Source organism: Bos indicus x Bos taurus, chromosome 19 (assembly GCF_003369695.1).
Source record: "Bos indicus x Bos taurus breed Angus x Brahman F1 hybrid chromosome 19, Bos_hybrid_MaternalHap_v2.0, whole genome shotgun sequence".
NCBI lineage: Eukaryota > Metazoa > Chordata > Mammalia > Artiodactyla > Bovidae > Bos > Bos indicus x Bos taurus.
This window is the reverse complement of record NC_040094.1, coordinates 49,814,480-49,828,917: the sequence shown is the minus strand read 5'-3', so window position 1 is coordinate 49,828,917 and position 14,438 is coordinate 49,814,480. Positions and strand designations below refer to the sequence as shown.

Here is a 14,438-nt window from a genome sequence, read left to right as displayed (position 1 = left end):
ATTTGTCAATATCCTTTGACAAACCAGAATGGAAAAGAATGGATGTATGACCGAGTCATTGCTGTAAAGCAGAAATTAACACAACTATACTTCAAGTGTAAATCAACTATACTTTGATTTTAAAAGTAGTAGTAGAGACCAAGAATAGACTGGGACACACTACGGCAGTAATAAAATGAGGTGCGAACAAGTCTGAACTCAGACTTGCATTCAAATTAGGACAAGAGTTGCAATGAAGGTGGTTCAAAAAGGTAACAGACAAAATTTATCTTTTTAATTGGACTGGACAGAAAAGCCATAGTTACCATTTCTTCCCGGCTCCTCATTCTCATCATTTTTGAACGCAACTGAACTCTATAATCATCATAATATTTTCGGGCACGAACAATCTGCTGTCGATTTTCTTTTATCTTTGATTGGGTCAATTTCTGCCTATGAATTCGGTCCTTGAAGTCTTGCTAAGGGGAAGGAAAAAGAGGTAAGGACAAGAGGAAGACAGACTCCGATGTTCTCATCTGCCCTGCTCCCCATCACGATGTCTTCAGGCAGCAAGCTGGCTATGGAGGGCCCGTGGTCTGCTGGCTGGGCAGAGTGTGTGGCCCCCAGAAGCCTTCCAGTCTTTGTTGGTAGGTTCATCATCGGAGTCGGAAGAGCTGCCCTACAGTCCAGTGGTTAAGATTCTGTGCTCCCACTGCAGGGGGCATGGGCTCCACCCCTGGTAAGGGGAAGTAAGATCCCGCATGCCATTTGTGTAGCCAAAAGAGCGGAAAAAGAAGAGCCATCTCCACTGAGCCCCTCTCAAACGAGAATCTCATCTCCCTGTTCCTCCAGGAGGTCACTTAAGTAATACCCAGATGCCCACTTAAAAGGAGTAGAAAACTGGCACTCTCAAAAGATGCAAAATTAAGGAAATCAGGTGATATCTTAGCAAAGTAGTGAGGATGAAATGAAGTCATGAAGGAAAAGCCTTCTAACTACCTGTCCAGACACACGTTTTCTTCTCCCCAGCACCAGAGTCCCACATGCAATTCCTGATGCTTCCCCTTCCTTCTCAGGAACTGTTGAGAGTTTCAGTTCTCGCTCCTTGTCTCTACTGGAGAAGGAAATGGCAACCTACTCCAGTATTCTTGTCTGGAGAATCCCCGTGGACAGAGGAGCCTGGCAGGCTGCAGTCCATGGGGTCGCAAAGAGTCTGACACGACTGAGCGACTTCACTTTCACTTTCATGCACTGGAGAAGGAAATGGCAACCCACTCCAGTGTTCTTGCCTGGAGAATCCCAGGGACGGGAGCCTGGTGGGCTGCCGTCTATGGGGTCAGACACAGAGTCAGATACGACTTACGTGACTTAGCAGCAGCTTGTCTCTATACTCAGTCTCTTCCTCTGGCTTATTACTGTCTTTGATCTCTGTCCTCTCCCTTCATGATACTTAAGAGGATAACATTTTACTGTATGCGATTGTTAGCCCAAATTATAATGGAGGCATAAATAACCTCAACTTTCTATTGGGGACCTGAGAAAGAAGGGAGAGGACCAAAAAAACCACTCGAGTTAACCACCTGGTACCCTGAAGGGGCTCATAGGTAGGGACAGACCTGGATTAAAATCTAACCTTGCCCTTGCTGATTATGGCGAGACTGAGGGCAAGTTAACATTTCAAAACTTCAGGTTTTTCATTTCATAGAAAACATCTCCATTGTCTTACTATAGAGACACTGTATAGGGAGGGAGGTTCAAGACGGAGGGGACATACGTATACCTAGAGCTAATTCATGTTGATATTTGGCAGAAAACAGCAAAATTCTGTCAAGCAATTACCCTCCAATTAAAAAATAAATAAAAAATAAAACGGTGTTTATGAAGCACCTAGCACCTTACCCTCACATCAATGTTGGTTAAAGACCTAAATGCTTCCACAGGCAAATGCTGGAGGTATGAGTCAGTAGGGATATTGCCCAGCTAGTACAAATAAAAGTAATTAATATAACTTACAAATTCAAAGATATAATACCCAGTTTGCTCTTGACATACCAGTCTCTTGTTATGTTCATATTCTTTCTTGATAAGCGCAGTAAGGAGGTCATGCCTTCTCAAGGCTTCTTCTATCTTTAAGTGGGATGGAAGAGAAGGAAGTTAATAATTCTATTCACTAGATTATCAAGGATAAGCTCTGCCTCTTTTTGCTTTACATTTCTATGCTTAATTGACAGTTATCTTACTTCATCCTGGAGTTTCTTCTTTGATCGATTTTCTCTATATGCATCTTTTTTAAGTTGTTCAACCTGTGCGATTTGCTGTTTCCACATTTTGCTTAGTGTTTGGCCAGAAACATAGAGAAATGGAAACTGCTCCAGCATCAGGGGCAGGAGACTGTGTTCATTCACTTTCACTGTGAGGTAAAAAAAATTTTTATAATCTGAGAAACTTGCTGACAGCTTTTAAGAAGAAACCTCATTCAACCTTCAGTCAACGCTTATCTACGTGATATGGCTCTGAGCCTGAAAAGAACAAGTCTAGAAGTATGTTATTACTTTTGCATTCCTTTTCTGATTGGGACAAGCCAACTAGTAAGGATGAAAATAAGCTCAACATTTCTGACTGAGGACATGCTGGTCTTGTGAAGTCCATCCTAACTGCTCAGCTGACTCAGTGCCTGGGGTGGATGCTCTGTGTGTGGTCAAACAGACTCTCCAACCCTCCCAGGAGGGAAATTCTGTGTCTAATAGGATGTAGTTAGAAGGTCAGTGGTCTTTGAAACTGCACCTCGGTGCCAACTGTCACTATACAGGAGCTGGATAGGCTCTCTGCTTGCTTTGGTTCTACCAACTTCCCAGAAACAAAGAAAAGGCAGCCAGCACTTAGTGAACAGAGAGAGCTCAAGTTGGAACAGCAGGTCATAGCCAGTGCATTCCTTTGTGCCAATGTACTGGCATATACTTAAGAGTTTTAAAGAAATGGCTCATTGAAGAGTTTTATCTCTCTTTAGCATACGGCAGTGGCAGAAGAGGGCACTTTGTCCAGCTCACTGGTAGATGTTAGTTTTCAGTGCTGTGTCCTTGGCAGGCAGCGTGCACTTTCAAAGGATGCCAGTTTTCCATAAAGTACAATTTTGTGGTTCTTACTTGGAACTGCTTTATTTGGCTTTGGCAAGCCACCTCTTGGACTTGGAGTTGTGGTTTTTCTAGAGTAAATCTTCCAGGGCTGGCTTCGTTTTGGAGTTCCTTTATGAACAGCTTCTCTGTATATTTTTTCCTTAGACAGAAAACAATAGAATGAGAAGTCTAATAGCTCTTTCATATATCATCTTAAATATTACATATCAGCAAAAATAGTCAACATAATTCCCAACCAAAGTACCTTACTTCAGACTTCTAAAATTTGGTTAGTCTTTACCTACTCTAAGTGAAATACCTCTAGTTTCTGGCATCCCGTGGAGTTTGAAAAAGCACTGAATCTTATTCAAGTTTCATAGTTGCCATAGTCCTACCCGCTAAATACAACAACTGACACTGTTCTGATGTGCTTGCTTCTTTGACAGGCTTTTCCATGTGGATTACAAAAGTTCTAAGACAATGTTTAGTTACAACCATACTATATTCTATATCCTGGTTTGTGAACATTTTAGCATAAGCATTTTCTTCCATGCTTTCATTTAGCTTCTGTAACTATTCTTTTGAAAGGCAATGAAAACTTATGCTTTGGGTTTGTTCCAGCCAAGCTTAGAACTGGGATTTTCTGTCTTTTCTTACTCTCCCTCTTTAACTTGTCAGTCCAGACTGTCTTTAAAGCCTTGGTGAACTGATAAAACAATAGAAGCCCTTAAAACTGATGTAAGTTTCAGGCAGGCAGGAAAAAATACTAGTGTTTCTGGTACCACATTTTAGCAGCTTGGTTACCCTATGAATAAAAGAAAATCCACATCCATGAAATGAAATTCTGCTTTTTTCTAAGAGGCTAATGATTAAGGTTCTGTTGATTCTTTTTTCCATTTAAAAAGATCATCTCTGTACTTTCCACTGATCTGATCAAATGGCATTTATTACAGCAGAGACTTTTACCCACTGTTTCCTCCTCGTCATTTATTCCTAGAGGTCCAATATTCTCTTGAACTTTATTTCTTCTTAGTTCCTTTTCAAATGCCTCGGTTATTGCCTACAGGGAAAGGCAGTATGATATTATAGTTATTAAAAACATACAAATGAAAATGAAGGAAAAAAAATCTACCTAAGACTGCCATTCGAATCACTTTTTTTAAAGTTCCTTTCAGGCTACTGATCAATAAACATATATTATTTAACAGACACCTAACTGAGACATAAAACTTTACCTAATGTTGTTTTTTTGTTCCCACAGTTTATAATTATTTTGATACACCCTTGGATGGAAGTTACATGTTGAATTACACACTGAGTTAGTTTTCACCATTATAAAACATAGGACAGCAAGCAACTTAAGTGTTCTAAATTTATGCTACATTTCAAAATCACTATTCCACAGCAGAAAGTCTTCCTCAGTAATCATACATTCTCCTGTTGACCCCTAGCCACCTCCTTTCATTCCTGTCTTGGGGATTTTCATCCCATCTGTAACTCAAATGGTCTGTCACATCTAATCCACCTCAAGTTCTCTTTATTTCTAAACCTCTCTCTGAAAATATCAGTCTACTCTGATACACTTTCTTAATCCACTGGAGCACTGGGCTATATAAGGTTAGTTTTGTTAGAGTTTCAGGAGCACAAGTTTTATAATGGGGGACCATAAAAGCCATGTCACATGATTTTGTCATCCACTCAGCTCAAGAATCCTAAATGCATTTTATGCCTTTCATCAACAGCATGTTCACTGTAGCATCTGGCTGAGGGTAAATAATGGTAATACCTGCTGCCTAGTAACAGTCAAGAGATGGGATATACCTTTGCTTGAAATCGGCGGACATCTGTTTCTTTTGGTTTTCGCTGCTTTTTTCTCTCCATCTGGAATTGTTTGTTTTTGTTAACTGGAGATGGAGAGAGTGAATGAGATCTGGAGGGTGCCTTTCTATGCATGGCAAGTCCTGCAACACCAGAGAGACACGTACCGTGAGTTTCTGAGAGCCAGAAATGTTAAGCTGGCACCAAATAGTTGATTTTTACCAAATCCAAAGAGACTGTGAATGTGCTGAATGTACTCTCCTCTAAGTAACTTCTATTTGTATGTTTCATCATACCAAGCAGACAGACAAATGCACATAAACATGTACTCAAAATGTTTCAAAGATGTACTGAGTTTCTATATTCACTTTTGGGTTGAAAATGGAGCAACATGTGGGATGCCTGCTGCACACAAAGGCCCGTACTTAGTACTCTTGGTGGTAGAGAGAGGAAAAAAAAAAGGTAAACCATAGCAATGTGTCCGCTCACCTTTTACCTATGTAGGTCCTGAGGAGGGGGATGTAAGTGTGTAGGTATGTGTACACACACACACCTTACCCTTATAAAGCAGCACCTTACACACAGAAGTTATTTAGCCTTTTTAAGCAGTCCTGTTCTTCCCTACTTAGTGATCCAGCCCCCATATTCCACACTGCCTGTGAGATCTAACAAATTATTTCCCTCCACAAAACTTTTTATGTCCCATTGTTTATAGATAAACTTAGGAATCTGCTAGTTGTGAAGAGGGGGATGCTGTGCCTTTTTGGAAAAGCAAGTAATTCAATACAGCTCTGACATCAAGGCAATTTGAAAGATTTGATAACTTTCTAAATAAATTTTTCCAGAGAAGTGTCCTTGAGCTTTTATTTGTCTCTTTACTCTCTTAATTTAAATCTTTCAAATTAAGTAAAACTAACTTACACAATCTGTTTTAAATGGTGTTTTAATAACATTTTTACTATGTCCACAATGTATTCTTTAGAAATTGAAGATCCAATAAACATAAAATTTTAACTTACAATGTGTTTTCAAAATGGTATAACATGCACATTACAGGATGAGGGTTCCTAGAGATTACCTAAGCCAAATCTCAGGGAAGAGAGGAAATAATCAAGACAAGGAAAAAGTATTCTTAAAGTTAAAAAACAAATCTGAAAAGTAAGTTCTGGATGAGAAATGGACTGTTTCTAGAGAAACAAGGGATGACCAAAGTAGATAAAAATGAATGCAGAATTTTAGTTGCTGGAAAATGGGATAATTATTTGAAAAAGCAGTAGGAAGCATCTGCAAGGATGTGGCAAACCGGAAACTTGTCAGGCATTGCTCATGTAAGTACAAATGTGTGCGATCACTCTGGAGGGGAAGTTGGCAATGGTAAGAAAGTGTAAACCCCTGATCTACCAATTCCAGTACATGTGGATCCTAGAGCAGCTTTTGCACATATTACAAGTTGTTCATTGCAGAACTGTTTGTAGTTTTGAAATCTGGAAGCAAAAAAAATCCACATATACATACATAAAAATACACACTCATATAAATGAGTGTATGAAATCACACTGTATGAAATCAGTGAAAAGTGTCAGTCATGTCCGACTCTTCATGACCCTGTAGACTGCAGCCCGCCAGGATCCTCCGTCTGTGGAACTCTCTGTGCAAGAATGCTGGAGTAGGTAGCCCTTCTCTTCTCCAGGGGCTCTTCCCAACCCAGGGATTGAACCCACGCCTCCCACATTGCAGGCAAGGTTCTTTACTGTCTGAGCCACTAGGGAAGCCCTGGGAATACTGGAGTGGGTAGCCATTCCCTTCTCCAGGTGATCTTCCCAACCCAGGGATCAAGCCTAGGTCTCTCCTGCATTGCAGGCAGATTCTTTACCGTCTTAGTCACCAAGGAAGCATGAACTCTGTTACACAGTAGTTATAATGAGTGAACCAGAAGTACGAACAGATTTCTAAAACAATGTTAACAGGAAAAAAAAAGTTGCAGAATACTATATATAGTATCTATGTAAATTTAAAAAAATAGCATATTTAGACAGGTAACACAATGCTGTTAAACAAAAAAGACAGGTGAAATGGGAATTTGCTATATGACTCAGGGAACTTAAACTGGGGCTCTATAACAACCTAGAAGGGTAGGATAGGGAGGGACGTGGGAGGGAAGTTCAAGAGGGAGGAGACATATGTATATCTATGGCTGATTCATGTTGATGTTTGGCAGAAACCAACATAATACTATAAAGCAATTATCCTTCAATTAAAACATTAAAAAAAATTTTTTTTAAGTAAAAAGACAGGGGTGAGAGGGTTCCAGTTCAAGATGGTAATATACAGGCTCCTGAATTCATCTCCTCCAGAGACACTAACATATACTACATATGGAATAATTTCCTCTGAAAAGAATCCAGACACTAGCTGAGTGACCCAAATGACAAAAAACCCACATCAAAAAGGGTTAGGGCACACCCTCAACTACCAGGAGCCATTAAGAAAAGAGAGTGGTTTGGACAACCACAAAGATTTGAGAACAAACCAGGAGCTAGGGATGGGCTGAATGCTAAGAGTCCTCCTGTGCAAGACTACTCCTTCAGGACAGAGAGAGTGGCTGTTTTACATACTGCTCAGAAACCAACACAAAGTCAGGAAAATGAAGAAATAGTAGAATATGTTCCAAACAAAAGAACAAGATAAAATTCAAACGGATCTTGATGAAATGCATACAGGCTTTACCTGGCCTTGGCTTCTTCGGTCCGTACTCCACAATGCCATCACTGTGCTGAGACAGTGTCTCATCATTTCCACTTCCCACCTCTTCATTTCCAATATTCTCTTCGGAGCCAGTCTTTTCTTTCATTCGATCACCCAGGGCACTTTTTAACATCTATCAAGAAAATTATTTTTAACATCTGTTACTGATTTCAGCAGAATGCAAGTTGGAAGGATTAGACAGATAAAACCTTTTAAAAGCTTTCTCTGATAATTAGGCACAGGTTCAGGCACAAGTTTTCAGACGCTTATGCAGAGTTTCTAAAGGATATGTATCAGTGCCACAGACTATCAGTTCCAATAACCTTAAGAGTAAGTTACATAGGACTTAATATATTTATTCAATGATATCTCCAAACTACAGTATTTTATTTTTGAAAATCAGAGCTCATCCAATTTTATATCAGAATGTCTTTAGTGACAAAGAGAAACAATACATATGCATCTAAATATACATGGTTTAATGTAATCATCTGTTATTTAATCAGAATTCGATAAAATTTGCATGAATATGTACCAAATCTGGTTATACAATAAAAGGCTAGGAGATAATTTCTCAGCCTATGTCCCATCTGCTTGATTTACAGATTTTCACAGTAACTAAGATAAAATTAACTTGCTAGTTCATTAAGCTTAGCTCTCACCTTAATTGGAAAATCACTTAAATGCTCACCAACTACGGCAATCTCAATACAGATAAGACAAAAAAATAAGACTTGCCGAATCTAGTTCAGAGAGGCGCTGAGATAGTTTCTCTGATACTGCATGTAATTCTTGTTCTGTTAACCTTTTTCCTGCCCTCTGGGAGAAAGTTGAATCCCAGGATGAGACTGCAGCTCTGTTTTCGTATCTGTAATAAAAAGGATATGACATTTAAATAGACAAGTGTACATTACTTAGTTCAGAACAACTGTAATACATGCTTTGCCAAATATTTCATCCTGGCCTTCACAGCTCCATCTGGAGAGTATACCCTTACCTCCGCAAATCCCTGTAACAACCCGCAACACTGAAGCCTGCAGTGCTGTTACCTTTTTTCTCTGGGAAGTTTCCTTGTCCTAGGGCCTTGGTCCCGAGCTGGATACATTTCCTGTTTGCTATCTTGAGACAACTTGGAACTTAAGGAAACTCTATTGTCTGGTTCCTATTAAAAACAAAGGAGAATTTATTTGAAAAAGATACAGGGAAGACATAAACAACAACATTGTGTGTGATGGGAAGGGAGGACCTGTGATAGAAAGCTAGGTCCCTTTATTCTCCATGTTTTGCCTTTTTAAAAAACCCATTTGTCAAAACACTCTACTGATCACCAATGCCAAAGGAATGGAGCAATGTCTGTAAACTTGTCCTCAAAGAAAAAGCATGGCTCAGGATGTCATTCAAATATAAATGCAAGTGAAGTGGTCTCAAATATGAAAATTTATAGAGGTTATGGCTACACCTGGACAGTGAAAAAATGATCAAATCACAAGTGGAAAGTATTAAAATCATTTTCTTTCATATGAAGGAGTCAACAGAAACTTCAAAACAAATAGGCAAAACCTCTAAAATATGAATATAAATGTAACATTTTAAACAATGTATATCTTAACTTTGGAGGGAATCTTATGGAAAATATTTCTTGTGGTTAAGAAACATTTGATGTTTAACTATCTCTTTAATTTCACTTCAGTATCTTTTTCTTCTATTAAAGTAAAATTAAATTTAATGCCTTTAAGTAAAAACTATATTACAATCATATTTAAAAGAAACCTTTTTAAAACTGAAGTTAGTGTCCTTCTCAAGAACTGGTTCAAAATGATTATTTCCATTTAACTGCCACTCAGTAAAGAAAAAGAGTATTCCCAACAACTCAGAAGCCCTTCCATCACCCCTGCAAGCCCCCTCAAAGTAACCACTAACCTATGATCCCTTTCTCTCTTTATCCGTTCACCCTCCAACCTAAACTGATGCTCAGAATGTTTAGAATGACAGTCACCTAATGCTAACTTACTTTTCTGGTACTGTTTCAATTTTTAATGACAGTGTATTATTTTTTAAATATACCTACTCTTGGCACATACCTGAGTGCTCTTGTTGCTGGGGAAATAGGAACATGATGACTGTATAAAAAAGGCTTTTATTTTCAAAGAAAAGAGTAGAAACAAATAGGCCAGAATGTTAATAGTAGTTCATGCTGGATTAATAGGAATATGGCTGAAAGATTATTTTTTATACTTTCTGTTAAATAATTTCAATTATTAAATTAGATATATACAATATGGGTTCTGAAGCTAGAATGCCTGAATTCTAATCCTAATTCTACAACTGCTGTGTGACCTCAGACAAGATTCTTAAACCCTGTATTTCAGTTTCCCCCATAAGAAATAAAAATAGTATCTACTTCAGAGCTGTGTTCTAAGAAGTAATTTATCCAGTATTTGTAAAGTATGCAGTACTGGGCCTAACACAAATGAGCACTCAGTAAGTGTCGGCTCATCCTACTTCCCCTTTACAGTCACCCTGTCCCTATCTTCCCAGGCTGAGAATATGCAGGTGTATGCAGAGGTGAATTTTAAGAACTACAGTGCTCTCTGGTTAGTGCAGTATTCTTGACTACTAGTCTAGCAGAGAACTTTTAAATAAATCTATAGGCTTTGGTCCAGCTGAAAGCAAGCTTTTCCACTTACCGTAGAAAATGCCGTGCCTTCTCCGGTAGAATTCATGGTAGGGGAGCAGTGACTTGAACGCAAGTATTCTTTTCCTATGGGGCAGGGAGCTCGAGGCTCTGAAGGGTGGTAAGGGGGATGTAAAGGAATAGCTGACCGGATAGGCTCCCCTAACTTCCTAGCACTTGGAATCATATCCACAGAAGAAATTTCTGTTAGTTGGACAAAGTAAAGTGGACATTGAGACATAAATCATTTCACATATACATATACCCTATACAAACAAGTGCACACACACTATTTAGAAATATATTTTAAATCTGATTTTAAGAAAAGTACACCAAAAAGACAATGGAAATAGGGACTCATTCTAAATGAACAAGTAGGGACCTAATTAAATCAGGAAGAATATAATTTTAATATTATTATAATAGTTTCCTAAAAAGTTATTTTAAAATAATGAAAAATTACTAAAAACCTAAATGGCTTGAATAGCTGTATAAATTATGGTTCATCTATACGTTATAAAAATAGCCGTTAACTATGACTTTATATAATACTAACCATATGAAAATCCTAGAGATAATATGAAATGAGAATATTTTTCAAGTTAATATAATTTGAAGGCCACCAACTGATAAACTAATATATCGGAGACTCTTACTGTCCTAAAGCCTTTGAGAGGATTTAGATAATAAAATAGTGGATGCAAAACATATGACCAAAGACCATCTTAAGAAGACAATATTGTAAAGTTTAAAAATAAAATTAAAAAAAAAAAAAGACGACATCCAAGTTCATAATAGTAAACATTTACAAATGAGGTCATGTAAAACCAAAAAGAATCACATTAACCATAGAGCAACACAAGTAAAAAGGCTAAGAGCACTGCTCACGATCGACCACCGCCAGCTCCCAGCCACAGTCTCAAGAACTCTGTGCGTTACTACTCACTGTCTTCCACAAAGGATGTCCTGCTCTTGGACAAAAAACGAGAGGGAGGGTTCAGCACTTCCTCTTCTTGTGAGCTAGAGCATGGAAGGGTTGAGGGTTTTTTAGACTGCATTTCATTAGGACCTTGGGCACCTAGAAAATATTAAAGGTACAATTTTTTTATTGCTGTTAGACTAAAAGCTAAAAGTTTAGTATCTTGAGGATAAAAATCTCAGAAATGACATAAATCACAGAACTATGTTGGTCTGATTTCTTGAAATACCAATTACTTTTTTGTAACTAATAGCAACATGTAGTTCTGTAGCCCAGAGTCATTTATGTAACTTAAAAGCAGTTTTACACAGCGCTTCCTTCCTCTGCTTTAGAAAAGCAGGGGCCAGGGTTGCAGAAGTGCCAACTGTCGCACAGGTGCATCTCCGAGCTAGAAGTCTTGGTTGGAACCATAATCAAAGATTTAGAGATCAAACAAATGTTCTGATTTTTTTCCTTTTTAAAAAAACATTTATTTTTATTTATCTGGATGCCCCAGGTCTTAGTCGGGGCAAGTGGGATCCAGTTCCCTGACCAGGGAATGAATCCTGGCTCCCTCCATTGGAAGTGCAGAATCTTAGTCGTTGGACCACCAGGGAAATCCCAAGTTTTGTCTAATTCTTGAATGGTTAATATTTTGAATCAGCTCTATAATATATTACATAGAAAGCGGTATTAAAATAGTTCTGAAATTGAGGAAATACCATTTTGCTGCCTTGGAAATCTACAATACACCAACTCCCCATAAACAAAATGGATTCCCCCTTTTTTTGATGGGATTTCTCTGAAAGACTCATGGTTAGTTATCATCTAGAACTTTTGTCAGACTAAAAGTTACACATTTAATTATCTCTCAATCTTCAGATTGTTTTAGAACCTACTGTTTTTATCACTGCAGAGATTGTGAACTTCTCTACTGTAAACATTAATAATATTTCAGTTAGGGATTTCCCTGGTGGCCTAACAGTTAAGATTCTGGACTTTTACTGCTGTGGCCTGGGTTCAACCCCTGGTCAGGGAACTGAGATCCCGCAAGCTGCATGGCACAAAAAAAAAAATTATGTAAGTATTTATATAATACATACATAATATCTCATTTACAAAAAACAAAAAGGTCCTCAGTAGAACAAATGAGTGAAGATAGAAGTACAAACTTCCCGTTATACAATAAATAAGTCATGGGGATTTAATGTACAGTAAGTAAAAGTTTTAGTTGCTTAGTTGTCTCCGACTCTTTGCTACTCTACAGACTGTAGCCCACCAGGCTCCACTGTCCATGGAATTCTCCAGGAAACAATACTGGAGTGGGTTGCCACTCCCTTCTCCAGGGGATCTTCCCAATCCAGGGATCGAATGTGGGTGTCTGGCACTGCAGGCAGATTCTTTACTGTCTGAGCCACTAGGGAAGCCCCAGTGTACAGGTATGGTGACTACAATTAACACTGTGTTGAGTGGGCAGTGCCCTGGGCGCCAGAAGCCTCCTCCTCCATGAGTCCTGTTCACGCCAAATGTAAAGCAAACCCAGCTCTTACGAGGCCTCACTATCGCCTCCCCAACTCAAGTCACAGAGCAACATGCCTCGGCCAGGTTTGCATCACGATGAGATCCTGCTGTGTATCTTATTACAAGGTGCTTAGGAAGGGATTTCTCCTTACTCATGGAAAAGATATAAGGAAGGGAGGATGGCCAAGATGCCAGAGTACAAAGAATCTGAACTCACTTCTTTTCATGGGCACACCAAAACCACAACCATCTGCTGAACAACAGTTGATGAAAAAGATAGGAACCTACCAAAAAAGATCTTCTATAACTAAAGACATCAATAAGGAACCACAGCGAGATGGTAGGAGGGGCAGACTTGCAATATAGTCAAGTCCCATATCCCAAGGTGTATGGGACCACAAACTGGAGAATATTACATTGCAGAGGTTCTCCCAAAGGAGTAAGCTCCCTGGCCTGAGGGTCCTGCTCTGGGAAGATGAGCCCTCAGAACATCTGGCTTTGAAGGCAGTGGTGATTACTTTTAGGAGTCCCAAAGGGCTGCAGGAAAGAAATTTCATTCTTAAAGGGCACACACAAAATCTCTATTCTGGGACTGGGGACAGAAGCAGTAATTTGAGAGGAGCCTAGGCCAGGCCCACTTCCTGAACTCAGAGTCTCCTGGTGAGACAGGTGGCAGCGGCAGCTCACCCTGGGCACACAGACACTGGTGGCAGCCGTTGTGAGGAACGCCATCTGCCACATGGATGGACCTTGGTGCTGGCAAGCGGCACTGTGGAATCCTACCTCTAGCTTATTAGCACCAAGACCTGGCCCTACCCAAAGCCTGCAGGTACCAGTGCTGGGACACCTCAGGCCAAGCAACTTAGCAGGGACACAGCCCCATCCATCAGCCGACAGGCTGCCTTAAGACCCCATGAACTTCACCCACCAGTAAGCATGCAGCAGTTCCAAGATCTAGATCCGCTGGCCCTGGCCCTGGCCTCGAGGGAGCCTGCTCTAGCCTCTGGACCAGTTTCTCCCACCAGGGGACAGACATCAGATGCAAGAAAACTAGTCCTGCAATAAGTGGATCAGCAGGCCAGACCCCTCACTGGGACAGCTGGGCCCCAGCCCTGGCCACTAGCAGGCCAACACAAGCTTCAGGACACCCCAGACCCTGTACCCAACTGTGTCAGGAACTGTCCACACCCAGCAATCAGACACCAGCTCTGGGCTCTGCAACCAGACTCCAAGACCTGCTCTGCCCATGTATAAGGCAGCACTAAGCCAGGATATGGCTTTACCCACCAACCAGCAGGAAACAGCTCTGCAGCCTTCAAGAGTGACTCCATCCACCACTGAGCCAGCACTAGCCCTGGGGGTCTCTGAGGTTACACAGTTAGCCACCTTCTGACCAGCCAACCAGCAGCTGCACAAGGCAAGGCCTGGCAACCAACTGGACCAAGGGCTAATCAAGCGTACCGAATAGCCCACCACAACCGAAGGCCCCACGCAGTCCTCATAGGGACAACTGCTAGAGCATACAGCTCAGGTGACGAGAGGGGGACATGTTGCTGGGATGCATAAGGCATTTCCAACAAAAAGCCACTTCTCTAGTAGGGAAACATAATCAACATACCAGATACACAAA

The 14,438-nt window shown here is 40.1% G+C and overlaps 1 protein-coding gene across 2 annotated transcripts in view; it reads right to left on the bottom strand.

Annotated features, from left to right (window-relative positions):
- The window catches only part of CEP95 (centrosomal protein 95), a 44,902-nt gene that overhangs the window by 10,797 nt on the left and 19,667 nt on the right, over nt 1-14,438 (bottom strand). For both annotated transcript variants that reach the window (XM_027517699.1, XM_027517698.1), the window contains exons 7-17: nt 11,276-11,407; nt 10,343-10,533; nt 8,705-8,817; nt 8,394-8,523; nt 7,638-7,788; nt 4,914-5,053; nt 4,063-4,152; nt 3,123-3,252; nt 2,220-2,389; nt 2,032-2,106; nt 306-458 (exon numbers count right to left, since the gene is read on the bottom strand). In XM_027517699.1, the coding sequence (XP_027373500.1) occupies nt 306-458; nt 2,032-2,106; nt 2,220-2,389; nt 3,123-3,252; nt 4,063-4,152; nt 4,914-5,053; nt 7,638-7,788; nt 8,394-8,523; nt 8,705-8,817; nt 10,343-10,533; nt 11,276-11,407 (1,475 nt within the window). The remainder of the gene's footprint in view (nt 1-305; nt 459-2,031; nt 2,107-2,219; nt 2,390-3,122; nt 3,253-4,062; nt 4,153-4,913; nt 5,054-7,637; nt 7,789-8,393; nt 8,524-8,704; nt 8,818-10,342; nt 10,534-11,275; nt 11,408-14,438) is intronic.